The following is a 25,800-nucleotide window of genomic DNA, read 5'->3' on the forward strand; positions in this document are numbered from 1 at the left end:
ATTATTATCATCTTTATTTGTGGAAAATTTGTAAGAAATAATGTTAAACACCAACTATTAATACAATAATCTATTAAAATCTTAAAAAATGTGGTTTCATTCAACAAACATGTTTTCTTTATGTCATGGCACTGATGTGTAAAATATAGGAGGGATGTTGCAGTATATACCATTGAATTATTCAAGCTGATATTCGTAATACTACAGCAGTCGTAAATCGACGCTATAATACTGGAGATAATAATAATGATAATAAAAGAGAGTCTAGAGTTTGTAAAATGAGGGAGGATCATTTGTAAAGTGGGTACATAAGGAACGCACACAGGAAGCATCATCAACAAACATCCAAGGCCTTGGATAACCTGGTGGGAATGTGCAGACCTGTATCAATAAGACACTAAACAGTAACAAAAACAAAACATGCATGCACATTAAAATAGTATCTTGGATAAATAAAGGTTACATTAGAAGTATTTAACAAAGTCCTCAGCCCAGCGTGACGATGAAGGCCCTGTACACCTCCCTGTAGGCGTTTCGGAGCAGAACATATGGGAAGCAGCTCTCCAGCATGTCTTGGCTCAAGTACGGAGACTCCTCCACGATCTGAGTGAATCAGAGTTAAAAGTGTTAACACCATTGTTACTCCTTTATTTTTCTTATTGTTAACAAATTCCATTCAAACACCAAAATCTGTCTACTCCAAGCCCATTCATTTCTACTGAAGATATAATTCTTAAAGTCAATAATATCAATATATATGCATATACTGCATGTATATACAATATCATAGTTAACTGCAGTTTTTAGCAAACGTTAGTCAAACAGGAGAAAATAGTGCATTTTGGTGGACTATTTTCAGCGATGGATTAATACACATTTGGTGTGCTAGTGAGTATTTAAGGCAGCAGGACGGTGTATGTGGGATTGACTCAAACTACAGTGCCCATGTTCATCATAATGAAGGAACATGTCACCCAGTGCAACAGCGTGGCTCATTGATGTATTTTTAATTGTTCTGGGACAAAAACGGAGGCCTATCGCACAGAGGAAAACATAAACAATACTTCTTGTTGGGATTAATTCATTCACAGTTTTGGTATTTTCATGGGATTTGTTGACAATACAAAACAAATATTGATTACCACCAGTCTTATAATAATAAATACATTCTCATCGTAATAATTTTCCGTGACATAAAATTACTGTATTATATGTTGAGGATTTGATAAGGTTGTTGATCATTTATTCTGCATTTACTGTACTTAAGTGTGGGCTGAGATTTCTGTATTCTTGATATGGAAAAAAACTCTATTAATTTGAAATTTTACTTCCACTTTAAAATATGCATACTTACTATATAGGGTTTATAAAAAGTCCTTAATGACTTTATTGTTAATCATTAATTTATCAATGTTTTAAAGATAAGGAATAAAGCCATTATAGAAGACACTGCAGGTGTGATGGCTTATTGTAAAGAGAAAAACCTCAAATAATGAAGGGTCATATTCCCATTAGTCCATTTATAAACCTACTTAAATGTTATTGTAAATTTGAAAATATGTGATTATTGTACTGGGTAGCCTACCTGGTGTAGGAGCAGGTAGACGGACTCTCGGTTTTTGCTCTCCACTTTTTCCACGTTTTGTCCCAACTGAAGCAGAGTGGAGGAGGCCAGCTGTGGAATAACACAAAGTTAAAAAAAAAATGCAGATCAAACAACTGGAACGTTTTTACACTGTTGCACTCAACCTCAACTGGGGCAAAGGTTGGCAGTGTCTTGAGAAAGCTCTTAAACTGAAATATGTTCAGAGTAGTGTGCCCAAGAAACTATTTAACCCTCACCATATGCCTATTATATTTATGGCTTTTCTAAGATTATTTGGACCATGGCATGATAATCTCCGTTTTATGTGAAACATTTTTTTAAGTCAGTGCTTCTCGACCTTAATGCAAAGCTATGTCTTAGACCCCTTGTTACAGGGTGCAGGTCTATCAGGTATGCACTGTTCAACTGAAGAGTAATTTTCCCACCTGTGGCTTCTTTTAGAGGCCTGAAGAGGTAAAACTATCAAGTATTTCACACACGAAAAAAGCAGAAATTAAAAAGTTTTGTGTAGAGGAATATTCTTATTTCTACCAAGGTTCACCTTATAACCTCTGGTTGTGACCCCCAGGAACCACTGTGTTAACTTACTGATTTGTGAAGACAGAACATTTTATAAAAATGTACCTTTTTTTATTTGAATAGTAAGAAACTTAATAAAATCTTTGCCACTCACCAGGAGAAACTCTTTGAGGTGCTGCTCAATGTTCTTGTTCTGAATAGTGAACATGGCAGCAGCCAGCTGGTTGATAGCTGTAGCTAAACAGTGGATGTTGTTGTTGTGGCCTGAGAAGATAAAAATACAAAATTCAACACTGACAAATAGAAACAACAGAGTAGCAGGTCCTGTAACCTTGGCCACGGAGAGGATGTTTTCATGGCCCGACAACTAGGGACATTTACTCGATGATCCGTAACACTTAAGAGGAAGTATAATGAGCGTACTTCCTCCGGCTCACAGACTAAATCTATTTCCAACATGCCAATGGAAAATAGAGACAAAGCAAATAATCCGAGACAAACGCCACCCTGTGCTTTGATAGAAATCTCGGCTATTTGCTGCTCTTAACGTTGTAGTCCAGGCTCGGAGCCAAGCGTTTAGGCTCAGCAGGGCCACATGCCAAGAGTAACTGTATTGATGCACGTCAGCCGAACTTATCTGTAAACAAAAGTCCCTGAACAGAAACGTGCTTCTCATTAACCAACATACTTTGCTTCGAACCACGTCAGTCGGACTGGAAAGTATGATGCACAGAGATGCTAATAAGCCTAATGTTTCAGGGTGGAGTACCTTTTTTATACTCTATCAGCAGCTGGTAAGTAATGGCTGGACAAAGTAGCGATTAGTATTTGGTTGAGGCCAGTTAAGCAGTTTGTAACAGCTGAATGTGAATGAATCGATATGCACCTCCATGCTCTCGGCTGTAGAGAGAGTTGGGATCCAGGGCCAGGCCGGGCAGGGACACAGCGATGTAGACCAGCAGCAGACTGGACAGCTTGTACTCCTCATCAACTGACGTGTTATCTGCAGGTTTTTAATAGAAAACATTAAGAGATGACAGAACGCTCTCTTTTCCCAGTGACTAAGCCATTAAATCAAGCCATCTACAGAAGTGGCACTTATAGTTTTAGAATTACCTGTCTGCATACTGCCGATAGCTGCGACGAGGGCAGGATCAATATTGCATGTCAACCCTGCAGCTGAAGCCAGCTCAAAAACGCTTAAAGTCACCTGTAAGATCATAAAGCATTAAACGAAGTGCATCTGAAATAGGCAGTTCAAAGCTCCTGCAGCAAAGAGGTGCATAATGCAGATATGAAATGCAATTTAAATTTAATGAACCGTTTAAATTTTCATCATTTGGCATTTTATTGCTGAAAAAAACCACCAAAAACACAGCCAGGGTGCTGATGTGTGTTTTGCATTTTATGGAGCAGCCACAAAAGTGACATACTGTGTAATGACACTAAATCAGCAGTGGGTGCCTTTGTCATGACACACAGGTTTTGATCTCGCACTATTTCTGGTTGCATGCATGGTTGGCCTGTCTGGGTAGAATGTTTCCACTGATGTGGTTTAGGCTGCAGAGCTGCAGCAGCGATCAGAGTCTCTCTCACGGAGGCATGAGGGGGCTGCTGACGTCTTTGGGGTTATCCTGGCCTCGGCAGTGGCACGGCTGTCATGCCTCAATCAGAGGCCAGACGTGAGTAAGGGAGGGGGAGTTCATGAGTCACAGGCACATAGATAACTCCAGAGGGAGATAAGGAATTTAATTTGGTTGGTACTAGAGAAAAGGGGAAAAAAAATAGTTCCTCTGCACCTCTCATATCTACTGTTGCACATCGCCTATTGTACTACAGTATATTCTGCATTCTTAACCTCAGATGGAAATCATTTCGATTCCCCAAAGTCTCAAATGTAAATACGTTTGGATTAATATAAATACAATAATACGCCTTCAACCTAAATTCTCCCACAATAAGTCGGCCCTGTGAAAATAAACTGTTAAGATACTGTTGATAAACTGTGATGGGATGATTCATGCACAGCGAAACCCTGATTATTGCACTTCAAGTCCTCTGTGGGATCTCAGCGTATGGATGCTGTTTTTACAGCTGTAGCAGTGTTTTACCTTGATGTCAGTTTCAGGAGAGATGAAGTCTCTCAGGCACTCGATGGGACTGATCAGGTACGGACAATGCTTATTCAGGACCTGGATTATAGGATTATATGACACAATATTACTGATACCATACACGATGGAGGAAAGACATGTATATACTGTAGCAAGAAGTCAATGGCAGTTTTCTTCCAGGTTTATATAATAATAGATGCAGTGCATGGAGCCATAATCTATTATTTTTTTTTTTTCTTATTTATATTCATGAAGCATTTATTTGATTGAAAGGTGCTGATCTGTTATTTTACATATTGACAAGATAAACAGAGACACTAAAGGACAATAATGTGCAACGTTAGAAATAAAGCTGATCGTATAATAATAACCTGTTCTTTTTATTCTTTTAAAATAAAGTAAAACTGGTTTCAACTTTGACTAAAAAAAGAGAAAATCTTAATTCAAGATCCACTTACTAGCTTTTTTCCAGAGCTTTCAACTACACCTGACAGAGTTTGGTCATTTGTCATCACATGACCTAGGTATGGAACTTCAATCACATGACAACAGGTGGTCGAATATAACTCGGATATTTAAGATATAACTTGTATATGACAACTGAGAAAATTCCAACTGCTGATGAAGACTGTGAGATGGAGTTGAAAGCTCTGGAAAAGCTATTAAGGGAACCTTGAGAACCTTTTTTAAAAAAAAAAAGAAATTGTCAAACTACTATTCCCAAGGTCAACATATAACTTTCACTCTTAATTTTAAAAGTATCACATCCTCCTGTCTGTTGCACCTACACTCTATTAGAAACAGTTTCATCAGCCTATCAGCCATCTAAGTGTTTTATGTTATGATAAAATCTTGTTGGACATTACGTCTTTCAGACAGCTCTGTGCCATCATTCTGAAGGACAGGATCACCCCGATGATGGTCATCCTCTTCAGCACGTTCTCTCCACCTAGAAGAGCATATGAAACAGATCAGAGGCTCGCTGCCGGGTGTGAAGCCGTGAAGCAGTGACCTTCAGTACGACACTGTGGGTTAATGTGTGACTAGTTGCCGTTGTAATGAATGAGAACATCACTGGGCTAATGAATTTATCATTCTGAAGTGTCTGACAGCTCACCTGGTAATTTGCACTTGAATTAATTTCTGGGTTCTAGGAAAACGAAAATGTCACTCTAGAAAAGGTGACCAAATAATAAGATCATATCATTCCATTTTTATGAGCTAGAAAAAACAGATCTAGAAAGAAAATGAGCACTAAAGTACTGCTTAATTTTGTGATTATAGGTTCAGAAGGTAGAGATAAATGTAGATACATTATTAAATAAATAAATTATTAGCAGCTACACAGAGATATTTCAGGCTCTGCCTTTCTCAGCGTCCTCACACACTGTTTCTAATAATCTAATAGAAATAAAAATGTGAGAAGATAATTTGCGAGTGTTTGCCCTCTGTGTAAATTCAATAGGCTTTTTGCTCCTGGCTGATAGCACCCTAAAGGATTTTAAGAGTCTTATATAGATATAAAGATATAAGATATAAAGTCACTGAGTAGAGCCCATTCCTTCCTTTGTTTTGATTTATTTATTTATTCATTTATTTAGTCTATTTGTTTGTCTTGCACCTGGCCATTGTTAGTCTGACATACAAAGGACTGTTGGTCTTCTGGTAAGCCAAACACATGTATGTGTATGTCAGTCAGTATATAAATGATAAGGGCTTCTGCTAGTACTCCTTTGTACTTTGTGTACCACCTGATCTCCTCTTGTCTGCCTTTTCCACACCTACACCTTTTATTAATTCCTTTCCTTTTCAACCCCCTCCCTCTTCCTTCAATCTCTTCTCACATTCCTCTTTCCACTTCTCACCTGTCAGTCTCTTCTTCAGATTGACCATTTCCTCGGGCTTATCAAAGTTGTTCCTCATCTGTACCAGGACGTCCATATTCTCAATCACCAGTTTCTGACAGGAAGAGAAGAAAGTGAGATAAGTGATAAAAATCACCTTCAGGTGGGAGTCATGCTGGAGAAAGGTCAGCACTGTGACAGATCTGTCTCTCAGTAAGTTCAGAGCTCCTCACTTCAATCATAGGTGTCAAAGACTGGAGCCTGACGCAGCACAGCAGCTGGTTTTTAAAGGGGACGTATCATGCTCATTTTCAGGTTCATACTTGTATTTTGGGGTTTCTACAAGAACATGTTTACATGCTTTAAAGGGACTGTTTGTAACTTCTTACACTCTTAGAAATCATTGCGGGTCGGTGTTTCCTATGCGCGCTTGCGTGTGGCTACGCTGTTTCAACACAAACTACACAGAAGCACCAAAACCGCAAAGTTATATCTAGTGAAGCCTGTCTTGCAAAACAGTGTCAACTAATCCTGCTCCAGCCCCCCCGACCGCGGCCAGAAGACACAGGGGAGACCGTGGCTTTGGTCTCCAGGGTCGGAGTCGATGCTTGCCTGCTCCTCTGCCTGCCTGCTTGCCTTCACTCACACACCGCGCTCGTTCTCACTCGCTCCACCTCTCACGTGCATGCGTGCACACTACACACTGCAGAAGAGTTACGTTATCGTCTCCGACCAAAACTCCGGTGTCTCCCCTGTTCCTTCTGACCGCGGTCGGGAGGCTGAAGCACGAAACACAGGATCAGCAGTGATTCATGGAGACCTTCGTCTGGTCAGCTAACATTACTGCCAAGCAGGTGAAATCTAGAGTGATATTGTGGTTTTAGCTGACATGTGTCGCCTCACTGTTTTGACCGATGCTCGTTCATGTCTATGTAGAGCGAGCACAAGCGCGAGCAACAGGACGCTGACTTTCGTTGCCTTAACAGCCGCAGGTGTTGCTGTTAACAAGCAATTTCTGATTCTTACATAGAGTCCCTTTAAATGGAAAGCTGAAAGAACATGTTTTTTGGTAGATGATGCATGTTTCTCTTGCATTCCTTTAAGACCATCCAAAGGCAGAGTGAAGTAGCCTATCTGCATATTTTAAATATTATGTAGGGTCACTGGCAATTATTTTTGGGGGGTAAAATAATCAGGGCATAAATTGAAGGCTGTTTTTTTAATCTCAGCTACACTGCCTCTGATGTTACTGCTCTCTGCCTTTGTAGGGCAGCATAGTCTCCCCGCTATACATACTAATAATACTCATCAAAGTTACCCAGGTAATTCAGCAAGCCACTGATCTACATCCTTGCCAGAAGCCCATTGCATCATACTGTACCTTCAGCTCGCTGACTTGAGAGGTGATGTGCCACATCAGGTTCTCACTCAGAAACTTCAGGCCATATGGACCAATTAGCTCCGCCAGGGCCTGTAACTCTGTTCAGAAGGCGATATGAATAATTTAAGGGTTATGATTGTGGGGAGATGAGGCGTCAACAGAAGCTTAAATTGATGTGTTTACAAAAATGCAACAACAGAAACAGGCTCAGGTGGAGACGTATTGTTTGCTTCCAGTCTAATACAAAGCTTGGCTCTCTACCAGTGACACAAATAATAAAGATTAAATTAGATTTGTGAGTGTGGCTGAATCAAAGAGAGAGAGACGACTGCAGCTATTAAACCTTTCACTCAGCTCAACATCTCTGCCTGAATATGGATGGATAAGGACGTGTGTGGTTAAAATTGGAGGTGGTTAATGGATCGGCGAGTGAGTCACTGTGAGGCACAGATACCTCACTATGGAGTAAATATAGACAATGATGATGACATTGTGCGGGGGCGTCTATTGAAGTGCAGCGGTCTCCAAGGTACCGTGTGTGTGTGTGTATGCCTTATGTAGGCATCTCTACAATGTTTGCATGAGCCAAAGACTGTAGTGGAGTGAATATAGCCTTAATACAGTCTTAAGGAGGTCCACTGCTCCTATAAGGCAGTGTGTAGGCAGAACGGGAGGCTGTGTGGAGGAGATACAAGTGATGCTGGAGTAGGTAGGATGTAAGGACGGAAGAGCGGGGGAAGATGATAAGCACTACTGAACTTTACATTAGCCAGGCAGTGTCAGAATACACTACATGACAGGCAGCATGAAGAAAAACACCGCACACCAGCACAATAACAAGCTCCACATCCCCCTTGAGCAATTACGCTCCCTCCGCATGGGGTGTCAAAGGAATGAACGAGATCTCGAGTTTTTGAAAAGAGTGAGTCATGTCTTGGATCTGTGGGAGTGTGATCATTAAACATTAGAGTACGGGGGACTTTTTGATTCTGTCATGTGTAGAAGCATGTGTCTGCCAGAAGTGAAAATAGAGGGGAAAAAATCTGTCTAACTGATGTCTTTTTGCTCGTCATGAAAACGTTCTCATATACAAAATATATTAAAAACTGCAGCAAGGTGTTTGTTTGTTTTTGGCAAACTTTTCTGAGATTACACCCACATGACTAAAATTCTCCATAACCTGCAGTAACTTCATGATCTACATGAATTTAGTGTACAACATGGAGAGGTCCAAAAAGAAAAAAAACAAAGTGAGAGTTGTTGCTGTGCAAAGCTCTGCATGTCTCTGATGACTGTCAAGCAATTTCTGATTCTTCTATAGAGGCCCTTTAAATCCTTAATGTGAATGTTTCTTTTCATTTTTTTGCAACATGGAATGAAAGTCAGCAAATAGCAATATACTGTATATTAAGCTTTGTATTATTTGTCTCCCATTTCCTTTATCTTCTCCTTTGTGAAAGACAGAGGTGATAGTACAGTATAGTTTGTTAATAGAGCTATGAGTATGTATCCAGATGAAATGAGAGATATACCTGAGGGCGTGGCGATATATCAAATATCACAATATTTTTGACCAAATACCTCGATATTGCGACGATATTGTAGGGTTGACCATTGGTGATTTTACAAAATACTTGCACAATGACATTTTTGATAAATAATCATTAGAGGGTAAAAATAAATAATAAAACAGTTAGAACAGTCTGGTAAGTTCAGAAAATTACATTAGTTAACTGTATTGTAGCCTTTAAAAGCAGGATCAATCAATTTTTTCATGGATTCTTATGTTCTAGCAAACTTATCACGAGTCAAAGGTCTTTAGTTGCACAGTTAAGAACAGGAATCCTTCCTCTGGCCCTTGAAGTTGGTAGATTTAAAAACATCCCGGAGGACAACAGGTTGTGTGAAGTATGCGAGTTTAGGAGAAGTTGAAAATGAGTTATATTTTCTTTTGTATCGTCCATACTCTGATGAGTTAAGAACTTGTATTGCCCAGCCCTAGCGTAAGGATCATATTGACATATTGATTTATGCAACAGATATTAAATTACTGTAATTAAGCTCTGGGGCCCGACCTGATATATCTGAAAACTCCTCTGCTCTGAAACTTGGCTCGTTGTCAGTAGCCTGGTTGACGAAGCAGTGCATCGTGGGACAGTGAACGATCTGGGAGTTGCTGGCCTGACGCAAGAGACACTCCAAGAACCTGAGGGGCAGAAAATAAACAAACAAAACTTCCTCAGCCTTTACTCAACAGATGTTTGAATTAGAGAGAGTGAAGGTGAGAGACAAAGAAAAGACGAAAGACAAACCAAGAGGAAGTGCTTGTGTGTGTGTTTTAAATGGACACTTGTGTGCAGCATATAGATACACCTATATATATATATATATATATATCACACACCAGTTTGTGTAGATGGTCGTGATGGTCTGCCCTCCACGTGAGTCCAGTGGCTGTGTTTGCTGCAGCAGGACGTTCTTCACCAGCCGGGTGACGTCCACATTGATGTAGCTGGAGAGGCTTTGCAGGCTGGCTGTATAGGCTCTTAACCCCGCCAGCAGGTCGGAGGGACGGGCTATCTCCTGGGTGGTCTGGTTGTAATTGGCCATTCTCACGATGATCCTGGAGAAACACGATTAACCAACGTCACTTATCACCAGGCCAGAGCAAGCTGAGGGCGGACAGATGGGACCTTAAAACGGGTTAAACGAGCCATGGTGGCATGGTACTATACTCTCATTAGGTCAGCACATTCACTGCTCCAGGGCTTCACTGTGGTTGCATTTATTTTTTGACAGGGCCCTTTATTCTGTCTCTTTCTCTCCCTGACTAGACTGTATTTACAATATTGGCTGTGTAAAAAAGGACCAATCACTGCGAGCGTGCTGCTCCTCAAGGGTGCTAATTTTAGGGTGACAGGGGAGATAATCATCAGCTAAGACAGAGAGACTACGCAGAGCATATACACAGAAACATTAGGTTGCCCTGGTACCAATCCCTAATCTAAATAACAGTTAGCACTAAAATGACACAGAGCGAGAGAGCGACATGATGGATCTCTTCTCAGATTTTTAAGTGGGTGCAGCACAGCCTGACACAAAGGAATCGGATAGAAAAGCAGTGTTCATTGTAGGGATGGAGGAGACATTTCACAAGAGACAAGCTCCAAATGTTTCCTATAATTGTCAGGAGGACAAAATGTGTAGTGTGTAGAGTGTAAATCTGTGAAGAGCTTGAGATGCTTTTGAGTTTTCCCAGTGCTCTGTCACATCCTGGTCAGCAGTACATAAACAGTGAAATTACATCTTTATGTTAGTATACTGAGAAACAACTGTACAGCACATTTATGCACTGGCAGAGGAAACAATATTACAATGTGTTCCTTTCACAATGAAAGCGGGCGCTCATGTCAGTTATTAGCATATTTCTGACAGTAATTGTTTACGGAGCTGCTGAAGTGACATATGCAAAAAAAAAAAAATCAAAAGGCTTCTACTGCATATGAGATGAGGGGAAGAAAAAATTGTAACTGTCACCTCAGGGACTTTCTATACACCCTCAGGACTCATCACATCATGCACATGTTTTTTTAAGAGGAATATAATAATGCCCACATCCCCACTCAGCGTACTCAGAGAGGCGTGTCTCCAGATGGGAAAGGAGGAACTCTGTGGGAACGACGATGTGGTCAAAGACAATCAAGTCACTGCTGAGGCTGTAGGAGGAGCAGAGCTCTGTCAGCATCAGATGCATCTTGTCCATGCTAGGAGAAGAGGGAGAGAAGGGAGGATAAAAGTCTTTAGGACAAATATTTTGACAATGACTGTTAGTATAGACGTGCTTCTCTCAGACAAATAAGGCCATAAACGTATTAAAGAATTGTGAAACATCTCCAAACTGAGGCATCGGGGAGGAAAACTGAGAGGAGGGAGAGAGACAGAATTACAACTCTTCAGACTTAACTAGGGAGCTTTCTGACTGTAGCTACATACAGAGTATGATCAAAACAATGAGAACGCCAACATGAAATGTGCTGCCAGTAAAATGCTTTTTTAATACACTAAGACATTTGGCTTTTTATTTTCAATAGCTTCATTCAGTACCCGTCAACCCCGACTGATTCAACTTGAATGGTGATGAGGTTCAGAGCAAATAAAGCCTTGTAGGCGAGAACGTTTTAATCCCGTCTTCCTGATAACTTCAGGAAAGAAATGCATCATAGGGTGAAAGAAATCATTTGGAAATGTCAGCAGATATTTAAATATTTCTACCAACATGAACTGCATTAGCCTACTTCCAACCTTGGCAGAATCGTGCACCGTCAAATGTTTATTTAACTGCACTTTGGCCGGAACAAGTGCTGTTGATAATGCTAAGTCTCCAGAAATCAGGGATGGGAATCACTTTTCTAAGCTTCTGCCAACTCACTAAACTTGAAGGATCAGGCAGAGAAACAAAAAGAAAAGCTGACTTGGTAACAATGCTCCGGTCTTTCCTCAGGCTTTCGGCGCCTGGTTTTTCTTTCTGGACCTCTCCCTTCTTTGGCACCGGCTTCTTTTGCTTTCTATGGCGAGCTGCGCTGATGGCCTCGGCACAGTGCTTGGGCTGCAGCTAAGGGGTTATCAAGTGGAAAGAGATGGATGTGGAGAAGGAGAGAAGAAGGGGGGAGAAAGAGAGAGAGAGAGAGAGAGAGAGACAGAGGAAGGAAGAATTTAGCCAAGCAAATATTGAGTAACATGCTCAAAGACAAACATGGGAGGTTTGCATTCATGTTGGAAAGCACTCAGTCAAGAAGTAAACACTCTCCTCATATTTTCCTCAGGGGATTAGAGAAAAAACACAGCATTAATCAACGCCAGAGATTTGGACCTGTCTTATCATTTTATTCTGTCCACTGCCTCCAGCTAAAGCCACTGATGCCAAACTGAGACTAGTGAGATTATATTTGGAGTTTGGCAGAATCAATCTGTGCAAGATAATTTGTTTTTTTTTTCTCTTTTAAACCTGAAATAGACTTCACCTGGTCATTGAGGTTGTACTGCTCAGCACATATCTCTAACACGACACTGCTGGTCTGCTTGGCAATCTGCTCCAGGAAGGTCACACACAGGCGCAGACTCCTCTTCTCCATTGCCTCTGTCTAGACACACAAACAAGTGCAGTATGTGGGAGTGTGCAGATAATGACAGAGGATACAGTAAGACATGTACGAAGGCACAGAAAACTCCTGAACAGGCATGTTTTCTAGTTACATTTAGTCTACTATTTACTGTATAGGAACTGTTTTAGGTCTGACTCCCTAAACTGGCAAAAGGTTTCAACCTATTAAGAAAACGACACGTTGTTGCCATGATGCAGCTGGTGACGTGTGTTACAAAGTGTTAGAAATCAAACTTCATGCAGAGTGTGACCAGTGACTTCAATGCTTTTCAGCTGATGATTACGTAAAAGATTGGTGAGCAAATAACTGAACACTGACCTCTTCTGGACAGAGAGGGTGTCCACACTGGCTGAACTGAGAACAGACGGACGGGAAGGCCATGAGGTAACGCTTCATGGTCATCTCCTCACTGCTCTGGACAAACATCTTCTCAAAGACACGCGGGTAGTAACTGGGAAAACAAACAAGAGAATAAACAGTTAAGACATCAAAGAGAAGAGAAGAGAAGAGAAGAGAAGAGAAGAGAAGAGAAGAGAAGAGAAGAGAAGAGAGAAGAGAGAAGAAACTGACCCGAGTATGGACACCTCAGATGTGTCCTCCAGAAGTTCTTCCAAGCTGTCCACCATCCTGGTGTGAAACTGAATCATGTTCATCACCTTGGCTAAGTCGTGGTATTCCTTTATTGGAAGAGGGGCCTTGTTCACACTTGTGTAGGCCTAAAACAGAAAAAAAAAAACCTTAGGGCGACATTCACTGAGTTTTACAAAGACAACTGAATATTGTGCGATATTTGATATGTTGCAACAAATATACCTGCAATCTCAACCAGTCCAGTCTGAGTGCTCTGAAATCAAACTCCTCTTTGTTTTCCACTGCAGAGTAAAATTGAATCCATCATTATAAACAATTAATGTTTTGCGTTGCATTTTAAAAAAGAGAACAATTTTGGGTGTACACAAGCTGAAATAATCTGTTTTTGTGATCACCTTGTTTGATTGACAAAGCGGAGAGGGTTGAAACGAATGCAGTCATCAGGATGGACTCCTCTTCTGGACACACGTAGATGTTCTGCAAAGGAGAAAAAGATTCCTTAATTCATGCTGTAGAAGGAGAATAAGGGACGCATTCAGGGATTAAAACACTGTTGGCTTTCCCCTTTCTGTTACTGTCTGCACCTCAGTTCACAAAAGAAAAATGCACAGAATGCTATGTTGCTCTTTATACTGTATAGTACATGTATATAGGTACCAAATGGTGTAATGTAATGAAGTCATATTACTTAAGTTACAGTACTTGTGTTTTTTTGGGAGTAGCTGTTCTTTACTTGAGTTTTTATATTTCTGTCGACTTTTACTTTTACTCCACTACATTTCCAAAATAAAATGTGTACTTTTACTTTCCAAGCAAGCAGGTATGGAGAATCAGTGGCCCTAGCTTGCAAGTTAGATCATTCACGTGATGTGCCAGTGCAAACAAAGTGCTCTCAAAGCTGTAACTAAGTTTCAATTTCTGCTTGAGTCCAGGCAGGCCGTGTGTCAGATGATGCTACTTCCAACTACGAGGGAAGGAAAAACTGAATTTTGCTCTTTAAATACGTGAAGTTGTGAAGACCTAATTTCCTTCAAGTGTAATGTAGCCACCATTTTTAATGTGGTGTACGTGTTAAGAGGAATAATGAGGGCACGGTCACACATCCGCAAATGCAGGTGAGTGACCATCACCTGCTGAGACGATTTTCAAACTGAAAGTTCACTAAAGTTTCTGCATTTCGAATGCAAAGATTCAAATTTGCTTCGCAACCGGAGGTGAATGTTTTTTTGCACTTTCGCTTGCGTAAACTTCATAAATCTCAAAATTGTGACTTGCTTGCTTTTTTATTAACAGCATGTACTTTTACTTTCAATATTTAAGTACGTTTAATATTAGAAAATTACTTTTGAAATATCAGACACATTCAGACTTTTACTCCAGTAATATTCTAATGGGTGACTTTAACTTCTACCAAAGTCATTTTCTGGTTAGATATCTGTGCTGTTACTTAAGTGTGGCTTTCAGGTACTTCATCCACTAGTGCAGGTACCTGTATGGTGTCGTTGAGAACCAAGGCATCAAACTGTGACAGGTACTGGACGTGGTAGCGCTGCACTACATAGATGTACTTCATCATCAGACCTCTTAACTTCTCCATGTGGAACAGCAGCTCAGCCATCTGACTGGAAAAAACAGCAAAAGCTAATCAACACCAAACATATTCACATTTTATTACCATTCATAATTAAAATTTGCACAAATAAGCCATTGTAAAATCTCTTGTGCACACTTTAAAATAACTGCACTACTAAAAACCTACATAGCTGCTGCTCTGTGGAGAGACATCTTAAGTTGCAGCGAGGGAGAACTTGCCAGATTTTTGCACACTAAAATGATACAGCGTGACCTCCACAGTGGTTTACTTCCTCTGCACCTATGACCTACTTGTCAATGTAGTCCTCGGGCGTCTTTATCTTTGGCATATTCTCAGAGTGCCTGACGAGCCACAGGACCTCGTCACGGGAAAATGACAGAGCCATGAAGACAAACAGGGCCTTGGGGGTTTGATTGGCACACAGAACAGAGAAGGAATAGGAATGTTAGGAAAGAGTCTCAGCTAAGATTGGTAAAGGTCATGATTACTGTGAAACGCTGGGTCATTCAAAGGAATTCACCCCCCTCCTGTCCAAATATTCCCCAGAGTCCAAGATGACTGGAAGCTGGATCAAAGATGCCGTTTTTCACGAGTTATGTGACCAGAATTTCATTTTGGACTTATAACTTGCGGTAATGAACTCATTTAAATTCCTCGAGCACAGCTGTTATGCTCATTACCTTTGGTCCCAGAAGTCCAGGTTCATCCTCCAGAACTTTAAATAATTCCTTCAGCGCTCCTCTCAGAAACTGCCTCCTCTCTCTGTGCACGGCTCCACTGGTAATAACACAGGAAATAGACATGGGCTTTTGGTTCCCACAGCTCATTTCAAAGTAAAGACACATCAATGAAGATTTATGACACAACAGTTTTAAGAGTTTTGCTTAGTTTCTTGTTTCCAGTCTCACCTGTTGAGTAGAACGTGCTCACGACATTCCTTGATGTCTGCAACTCGCTTGTTGTAGCTGATAGAAGAAAGAAATAAACAAATGTGATAAGAAGCTAATTAACAATCTAAACATTTAAAGCACTTATTGATGGATTCATTCTAAGGGTCAGGGAATATTGACCTTTTTCAAATATGTATCATCTTTGCGGTGGATTCAGTTTCTTCCGATACTCTTATGAGGAAATACAGATAAGTCTAAAACCGGAATCAGTACTGTACCATAATCTCTAGTTTATACTGTACGTTATATCAACTTCTTCACTTTTTCTCTCTAACTTTTAGTCTATAATCCATGCTCGTCTTAAATATAATGACACTAAGGTCTCAACCCTCACTCTCATTATTATTTTGTTTGTTGTTTGTGGTTTTGAAATTGTTAAAGGCCAATTTCAAATAATGTTATTGCCATAGTTATTTCAAGTTGGTCTAGCTTCAGCTGCATATCTAGCAGTTTCAGGTAAAGATATTTTTAAAAATGTATTCTCCACAAAACTTGCTAGAATTTTGCATAGAGCAATTTTATATCACCTACTTCAAAAACGGCGCTTAGCAATGTACTGAAGCTTGTGCTGCAAACAAATGATTGTTTTAAAACATCATTTTCCCCTAATTTCCCCTTAAAATTCATCCCTAAATGTGTTATATATCTGTAATGTATCTGGCAGTTAAGGCTGCTGATATTGGCTCTTAATAACCAGAATTAATGAGCAATTAAAGAGACCAGACAACAGGTCCTGAACAGTTCAGTACACTTTAATACTGGGAGGGTAATGAGAAGATACGTCTTTAAATCAGTTCTCCTTTGTTAACGGTCTGAAATATGAGGTTGCATTATCTTGCCTATTGCTTTTGAAATTTGTGTTCATCAACTAGGACTACTTCTCACACTGTAGCAGTGCAGCGTACATACCCTTTGATGCTGAAGAAGAGGTCCTCGGAGACCTTGTGTATGTTGAGTACCTCGTCTCTGGTGAGGACGAGGTAGAGGCCGCTCCGCAGACCCATCTTCCACAGCTCCTGGGAGGCCTGGTTGGTATTCAGGCTGCTGTGGCACAGCAGGAAGCCGACTACAAGGAGCACAGTCAGCAACATTTATGATGCAACCTGTGGGGCTGACACCTTAGTTCTGCATCAGTTTACATAGTCATTAATTGGGTTTAAGAATCTTTTGCAGAAAACTGTGGTCTGAGATTTTGAAACATTTTTTATTTTCACATGTCTAAGTTTTCAAAATGTTAAATGGGTGTAACCAAAATGTAAGCTGTTAGAAATGTTTTGGATTGTAAAACTAACAACAAAGTGCTGCCAAGTCATGCCAATAGTCATTTATGTACATTGCTAACTGGCAATGCGTCTGATGGTAGCATCTTTCACAAGCAACAGTCCTAAAGTCCTATTGAGCAAGATGTATGAAATGTGTCTAAGCTACAACGGGGCAAACATCTTAAATTGCTGCATAATGTTTCTATATTTGTATAAAGTGAACAGATAGAGGAAGTTGTCATTCAGGATGAGTGACACTTACTAACGATCCACCGCTCCATCACCTCCATAGACAGGTATTCACAGGCCATCTGTGGTGCACAAGAAGCTTATTAACTGCCAATACAGACACATTCACTGCAGCCTTGTACTAAGCCTACTGTGTGATGAAGTAAATCCTGTCAGTTAAACTATATAGTAGCCTTTTGCATCTTCATTGCTAATCTGTTCTTGTTTCACCTTCAGAAGAAAATCAATTTTAGATTGATTTGATTTTACACCACAGAAACCGCCGTTTATGATGCACAGTATTTTTTCTTTGTAGCTATCAGTATTCTCTATAGGCTTTAAATGAGAGCCGTCTTTTGCTTTCAAATATATGGTATCTTTTCAAGAGAAATTGTTGCCTGGAGGTCCCTTTCTTGGCTGAACTAGTGGCTCTTATATATATATGAGGAGGCCACAGGCAACAAGGATCATAACATTAAATCAAAGTGATCATAATGGCCTTGTTCTAAAACAGCAGTGAAGATGAAGAGAAAGATGAGTAGAAATAACAGTTCAGGGAGGAGCAGAGAGGTCAAAAGTCGATTAAATAAATCGTTTTCTATCTCTATAATGGGACATAAAGCTACTAATGTTTAGTGTGTCTGGCCTTCAAGACAACATATTTATTGTTATTGCATCATTTAGCTGTGACACATTCTCTCATTTCTGTGCCCGACATCACTGGAAAAAACATACTTCCGCTCTCCTCCCTTCGTCAGAGATAAATATAGGAGGAGAGGTGACAGGAGGGCGGACTCACGGTGTCACAGCACGCTGGGTCCAGCATTGCAGCTGGAGCACTGAGCAGGCTGAGGAGCTGGGCGTTCCGCCACTGCTCTGCTGGCAGGTTCCTGCGTGGGTAGACCATCTTCAGAGACAGCAACGCGGCCGTCACAGACTGGGAGAGGGACAGGAGAATGAGAGGGAAACAATGAGTGAGGAAGATGGAGAGAGGCAGAGACAGAGGCAGAATAACAGAGATATATAGAGAGATGGCAACACTTCACACCAAATTATAGCAAAAAAAAAAAAAGCTGGAGGTTTAAAAGCTTGATTCTTGCACATATTTTATGATCCATCACACAGACCGGTGTAACGGCCAGTGTTAAAGACGTAAACAAAATCGATGAATCATTTGTATTATTATTGTATAATTTGTACTGTATTGTGTAGTCATGTGTAAAGCACTTGCAAGGTACAGCGTCCACATACAACCGACTACTTTGACTGGCCTGCACAGAGCCGTGATCTCAACCTCATCTATCACTTTTGGGATGAGCTGGAGGACCGACTGCGGGCCAGCAAACCAACAAACACAAGGCTTTCATCCAGGAGCTCTTCGTGTATCGTGCGTTACGTTACGATCAGCTGTTTGTTCTTGTCCCCTGTTCACAACGTTCAGTGTCATTTTCACTTTACAAACAGTAGTTTTAAGCCCAACCATGTTGTAATTTCCTAAACCTAACTATAGTGGTTTTATTGCCTGAACCTAAGCCCATGTTTTTGTTTACTTCACAACATTGAGCATATGTTTACTGCGAACGAAAAGTGACGCAGGGGGCTCGTCAAGCACGTGTTTACTGCGTCCGAAAGGAATGACGTCGAGGGCTCTGACAAAGCGTCAGTATATGAGGAGGTGGGATGAGAGCATCCCTATGCTCTTGCAACCCGGTATCACGCCTAAGCGTGTAATAGCCCCGCCTGTTCATCAGAGGATAACGTGTCTGTGTCAGGTTGAGGCGTAATATTACACACGTGTATGAACATGCAGGGGACAACAAAACCACTCATTTAGGTTTAGGAAAAACGTCATGGTTGGCCTTAAAACAAGTACGTAAGTACAATACGTACAGAAACAACATAACATAAGTATGGAAAACATGTCACAAACTTACAAAACAAAACATCGGTCTCCTGGTTGGAAGTCCCGTGTTTTTTTGACACACCCACCTCCCCTCCCACCCACCATAAGCAGTCTTTCTCACTTTCTATTCTTCGTCACTAGCTCTGAGCGTAGCATATTTACATTGATGCATTTACACTGCAAGTCAGTACAGGCTACACGGCGTACAAATTACACGCCAAAAGCAAGAACAGTGTTCTTATTGCACACTTTTGTATTGAGCATTATCGTGTCATTCATACGCTTTTTTGTGCGCCTGGGCTGCATGGGAACAAATCCCTGCAGCCAGGTCGCAAAACTGTAGAAAGCCTGTGGAGGCTGTTAAAGTCACAAATCAATAATAATGGTTTTGGAATGAGATGTTCAACAATCACATTCAGTATGGGTGCAATTTGTGGGTGGCCATCTAGTGCAGTACTTACACCCTAAGGTGTAGTGGTGTAACAAGACAAAACAGAACTGTGTATCAGTACCACTGTGTAGCATTTATGTTCTGTGTTTAAATATGCATTAATATTTGGACAAAGTTGAATTAAACTGAACATTTAGTTACTTTAATGTGCTACCATCTATGTTTTAATTAAAGCAAATCACCAACTGTTTTATGTAGCTTTGTACTGTGCTGTCAGCTTACCCTTGTGTGAGGGCCAAACTCCTCGGTGAGCTTCTTCCAAGGATGCTCATACTCCACAAACATCTGGCCGAGCCGCGGGTAGGAGGGGTCACTGCAGAATTCATTACAGCATGCAATTAATCAGGACGAAGGGAAAGAAGTGGGACATTATAATGATACAGCACTGCCAAAACTGTCTAGCATTACCTACAGGAATTTTACTGGTAATAAAAATGTTAAATTTCATAAATTACATAATTTCTACAGCTTGGCTTTCCAGGGGCTGAAATAATGACGGGCTGAGACTGTTCCCTCTCAAGGGGAGAGCTGTGTGTGCAAGTCAAATGTGACATTAAAATGGACAGTATGTGTTTCCTGCTCACGTCTCAAATTGAGATAAGCCTCCTTCTGGAGTGTAAAAATAAATATGCAAAGTGAGCTGACTCTAAATGTCAGAAAACCACTTGGCACTCAGAAAAGGTTAGCGGTGGGCTGTTGGTGTCTGCGGCAATTAAGATACTAATTAATTCTGAGGATCAGAGAGATAGACGTATTGATGGATGTGGAAACTCATAATGGCTTTAATTAAAGCGCTTAAATTAAGTGTTTGTCATAGATAGAAATACAACCTCACTGAATGCTATCTTGATCAATAGGCTGAGTAAATGCAAAACACATCCATCCATCCATCCATCGCTTCCATTGAACAGTTTCATGTGTTCTCACCTGCTCCCATTGGTCATCTCATGGGCACAGTTGAACATGCCCACCAGCGCCTTCTTGTCATCGATGCGAGAGAGCGTTATGATAACAGACGTGTAGGTGATGATCAGATCCAAGTAGTTCTTGGTGAAGTCAAAGTTGATCGCCTGAAATCAAAATTTCCAGACGGTTAGACTGTTATCGGGTCATTAAATGGGTGTTATCAGTGGTTAGCTTCATAGATGTGGGTCAGAAGGTGTCTGCTACACCCACTAGTAGGTTTGATCATTGATTCATATGGATGATCACCAAAAGAAGGAATTAAAGAAGATGACAGCAACATCTAGCGCCCGTTGTGATTACGACAGGAGCAAAAGCGGAAGTCAGGCGCTGTAGTATAGACAGCCTAAAAGCAAGACATTTTTATTGAACATCAGGAATGGAGACAATTATTAACTGTAGGTTTGAAAATATCAAAATCTGTTTTATTTTTTTTTGGTTAAAAAAAACAAAAACATTATGTATTGCCTAAGGCATTTGTCAGCATATACATTTATAAGGATCAGCTGAAATCTTTGGAATATAAAACACACCCTGCAAGTGGCTGAAAACAAGAAAAGTGCTTGACCAAGCCTTATTTAGCCATATGTTAGCATAAATATGAGCTTTTGGAACATACCAAGCATGCAGACAGAAGTGGGTTATGCTGAGGGAGTAGTTTGAAGGATTTAGGTCTTTTGTTACTTTATTCCAACCTGAAAACCCGTCTCCATTGGGATCTATTGTAACTGACTGAATTCAAATTCATGACCACAGCCGCTATTCTCCCTCACTAAGCAAACTACGGTCACCTTTCAAGCCGAGAGGTTTATGATAGATTATTATAGATTTGGGGTGAAATATTTGTCAGTTTGAAAAGGAATAACATCACAGAACCTTTTAAGGGTGTTCAAAGGTGAATACAAAATGTGTTACGACTGCAATAATAAGAATTCATTCAAAGAGACTTCACTATTTATTGTGACAAATGGGTCTGCGGTTATATTTGGTTAACAAAAAAAGGTCCTGCGCTGAGAGATGCTCCCCAAATAAATCAAAGCATTGTGAGGTGCTTAAAATGCCCACATTAAGTGTGCAGGTCAGATCACAGGAGACACGCACCGCTGAAATATACAGTGGGATATACGTAATGTACAAGGATAGAGGTGCCACTTTAATTATGATAATAAAAAAAGTGACAAACTGAACAGGAGGAGGCTGTGGGCGACAAGGAGAGAAAACGTAACCTGCAGTATGTAGCAGGAAGGAGTAAACAGAATCATAGCAGATTGAATAGAAAGAGGAGAAATGAGTGACAGCTTGTCAGAAATCAGCAGATGTTGTTCATGTCTTATAAATAAATATAAATATAGTGTAAATGCTTACGATATCAAAGAAGCACTGACAGGCATCGATGGTGTTCAGCAACTCATAAACGTGGTCCTGAATGAAGAACAGAGGAGGATTAGATTAGAAAACAGACAGCCAAAAAGATGTTAAGCCTCAGAAGTGATTTCTTGAACACATTATCATTTTTATAGAGTCATGTAGCCTAAAAGCCATTACACATTTGCATATTTCCATAACATCATGATTGAGTTATTCTCAATCTTACAAATACAGATGATGCATTGGCCTGGCTACGACCTCCATCACAGAAACATGCTAATGTGAAGGGAGGTGCAACAAACTACAAACTACAGTTGATATTTGGAATAAAGTTAATTATTTTCCTATATAAGAATAAACAACTCTATATGTAAATTTATTCTGGAATCCACAACATCAGAAGGAAGCAGAGAGAAAGAACAATGCAAACACCATCTTTGTTCTCTATTATCAGATTTGTGTTTTCATAAGAAAGAAAGAACAATGTATATTTACTTTTCATTGTTTTTCACTATTTGTTAATTATATTTATCTTTCTTCCTCTGCTGTTGTTATGTAAGTTCTTGTCATGTTAAGTGACAAAAAGCAAATATGGAACTTAAAACTTGACAAGAAAGAAAAAAAACAGAGAAAGACGATCACCCTGAACTCTATGACATCCAGGAAAGAGTCGTAGTAGCTTGATGCTGCGGCCAACACTTCAGATTTCTGTCGCTGTATGCTGGTCAGATTGTGCTGCAAAAAACAATAATGAGAACTTTTCATTACTGGTGGTCAGGTATTAAAGAGTCACATTGTGTGTCACATTGTATGCAAATGTTTACATGAAATAAACAAATATATGAATATAGTATGAACACAATAACAGATAATTGTATATCATATCATGCAATATATTACCATAGCCCTGCAACTGTGTGAGGCATATCATATACTGTATAGGGGAGAGCGGGGTCGGTTGGGACACTTTTGTATCTATGCCTAATAGTCTATTACTCACAGACTACTTAAGCAGTAATGAACATAATTAGATCCCTGAACAGATACAGGTGTCTGCTAACCATTTATCAAGTATTTTAGAGCCCAACCCCAACGTGAAAGGTACAATTTGTTAAATGTTCAAGGCCTCCCCGGGACGGTTGGGACTTTGGGAAGGCCGGTTGGGACGCCTTGTTCTGGGCTAAAAGAATATAATTTAAATAGAGAAAACTGTAGTCTAAATTTGAATACTTATATATATAATGCCATGCGTTCACACATTTATTTGAGAAAAAGAAAATTGTAAATTCATTATATTTTCATAAATCCTAACAGACCCCGCTCTCTCCTACTTCTAGTAGAGATTGTGTTAAAGAGTTTTGGAAGGCCAGAGATGACATTATGGGTAACGCTGATCATTTTGTAACACTTAGTTTTCACAAGTCAGTTTCACGATAAGACATTTGTTTTCTTGAGATCAGAAGATAGTCGTTTTGTGATGACAAAGACAATAACTGTCAAACAGGATTCTTGTCAATTTGACCTAATGTCATAACGTTTTCAGTGGATCACACTTAATTAGTTACTGACTGAACCCAAACAAACCTTTTTGTGACAAGATCCTAAAATAAAAATGTCATCCTCAAAACAAAACAAAACATGAAAAATAAGTACAAACACGTCCTTGTGTAGAAAGCAAGCGGGAAGAAAGTGTTGCAGTCACACTTACGATGTTTCCTCTGAAGTCAATGCTGGGGAATTTTTTGTTGATGTATTTGACGGCGGGCTCCAGGGCTTTATCGGTCAGGAGGGATGGCCGCGTCTTGGGGTCTGCACAGGTCTGTAACAGAGGTTAGAAAAGGTAAAGATGTGAGGATGTGATGTGATCAGTTTGCACATCATACTGTAACGCTCGGACGGATTTTTGTCATATTTCACTCGGGAAGTTCTGGCAGTTAAATCCAATTTCCATGCCCTGCCATCATACTCTGTGGGTTCTCTTGACAGGATTAAATCATTTCTATTACTTTAACATGTTAAATGACATCCAGCCACTGGTTAGAAAAGCAAGTTTGTCAGAAGAAGAATCGACAGAGTAGCTGTGAAGATTGTGATAATGCTCTCCCCACCTCCCTCAACAACCACCCTCAAGGTGACCTTGAGCAGGAGAGTTAACAGTGAGCTGCTCCTGTGAGGCTGTTTAGAAGCCGACAGTAGACGACTGTGTAGCAGCTCCCGGGTGTGAAGTCTGACTGTGAAAATAAAAAATGCATGCATGCTCAGCACATCTTCACTGGGCTCAAAATTAGACTTCTCCTTATAAATGCAGTCATAAAGGGCGTGCATACACAATAGGATTACAGAAAGGGGGATGTTAGTGCATCTGCACAGTACACACAACATATTCTATTTTCTCACGAGGAGAGTATCACTTCCTGAATATCAGCTCCAGAAAAGTCTGGGTTGTCAAAACAAACCAATCATACTCTCTCCAGACAGTTATATTAGTTAATCGCAATCTCTAATTTCTTAATTATATATCACTGGTCTCTTTGCGTTTAATCTGATGTGTGTTTCACAGAATTCAGTTCAGGGTTAACTGAAATGTGAGGTGAATGACAGCTCAGACTGACTTCCTGTTTGCACTTCCTCTTTGGAGAAACAAACTCAGTTGCAGTTGGAAGACAGCGCTGCCTAAACGACTAAGTACACAGTTGTTACAGTTATCTCACATCATTTCATCTCTGCACTTTGAGTTACAGCTCCGGGAGAGTTTCTTATTTTGAGATACAGTACATTACTGGATTATTACTGGTGGCTTGCATCCTTATAAGACTCTGTAGTACTTAAACATGTACTTCAACAAGTACTTTAATATGTTTGGCTCCGTACAATTACTATTAAATTTATTGTAGATACAAGATTGTTATCTGTACAATTGGGCTCTCATTAACAGTCCTATGGAATCTGACAGTAGAAAATTATGCATACAATTCTGAATATGATTCAATTTCAGTTTATTCCTGAGCAGTGAGTAACTATGTACTGATATAGTTACTATATATATAGTATATATATCTTTGTATTGTGTAATAACTGTACGCAGGTAAAAATTTTGAGAAAAACTACCAAGGCGTAAGCGTATGATGTGAAAGTCAAGTTCCTTATTTCTGTTACACAGACAACTCGCCTCTTCCTATTCTCCCTCACCTTCTTAATGTAGTTCATGCGTATTAACACCCCACTCCCTCTTTCATTGAGGATGGTGAGTTTCTCGGCCAGTTTCTGTTGGTAGTCCATTGCTCCAGAAACACGGCACCTCTCCCTCCGTTCGAGACTTCGAGCCTTGGCCTCCTGGTGCTGTGTAACGGTCGAACCCTCGGAAACAAGTGCACCCAGCCTCACCCTGACAATAGGTCACATGGGGCTCATGGGTGGGGGTGGAGCCATGAGCTGAGTGTGAAAATCGCCCACTTAATGTAACCGTATGTCAAAAAGTGGAAATCAATTTATAAAAATAACAAAAATTCTTCTCGAATAAAAATTCAAAATTCAAAAAATTACATTAAATTACATTAAATTACATTAAATTACAAAAAGTGTGGCTTTTAAAATACTTTGGTACATTTTGGATTTTCAGTCACATTTTAAGAAACTATAATCTACACAATTCTATTGCTCAACTCTTTGATATGATGAAAACATTTATTATTTAAAATATATTGCTATGCAAATGAATGTCAATGTCACCGTTTCCTCTCTGTTAAACTGCCTCTATTGTTGTGAACAGTTTCAGCTACTTCCTCTCTCACACTCTGTAAAAGGACTCCTGTGAACGAGGATGGCAGAAAGGTGCAAATCATATTTATGTTACTCAAGCAGAGT

At 40.1% G+C, this 25,800-nt stretch overlaps 1 protein-coding gene across 1 annotated transcript; it reads right to left on the reverse strand.

Moving 5' to 3' along the window:
• nckap1l (NCK associated protein 1 like) lies at window positions 1-25,314 on the reverse strand. The gene is made up of 31 exons (XM_037781814.1): window positions 25,126-25,314; window positions 23,645-23,755; window positions 22,579-22,671; window positions 21,934-21,990; window positions 20,533-20,675; window positions 19,828-19,918; window positions 18,051-18,188; window positions 17,286-17,334; window positions 16,671-16,827; window positions 15,720-15,776; window positions 15,492-15,588; window positions 15,102-15,211; window positions 14,707-14,839; window positions 13,613-13,694; window positions 13,440-13,498; window positions 13,197-13,342; window positions 12,945-13,077; window positions 12,486-12,605; window positions 11,937-12,076; window positions 11,097-11,228; window positions 9,869-10,087; window positions 9,540-9,670; window positions 7,465-7,562; window positions 6,105-6,198; window positions 5,106-5,188; window positions 4,237-4,317; window positions 3,242-3,335; window positions 3,012-3,128; window positions 2,280-2,389; window positions 1,586-1,675; window positions 1-603 (listed from the first exon to the last, which is right to left on the reverse strand). Exons 1-31 carry the CDS (start codon window positions 25,213-25,215, stop codon window positions 487-489), a joined length of 3,372 nt encoding a protein of 1,123 aa, XP_037637742.1. The 5' UTR covers window positions 25,216-25,314; the 3' UTR covers window positions 1-486.
• Window positions 25,315-25,800: the final 486 nt, after the last annotated feature.

The sequence above is a fragment of the Sebastes umbrosus genome, chromosome 1 (assembly GCF_015220745.1).
Source record: "Sebastes umbrosus isolate fSebUmb1 chromosome 1, fSebUmb1.pri, whole genome shotgun sequence".
NCBI classification, from domain to species: domain Eukaryota; kingdom Metazoa; phylum Chordata; class Actinopteri; order Perciformes; family Sebastidae; genus Sebastes; species Sebastes umbrosus.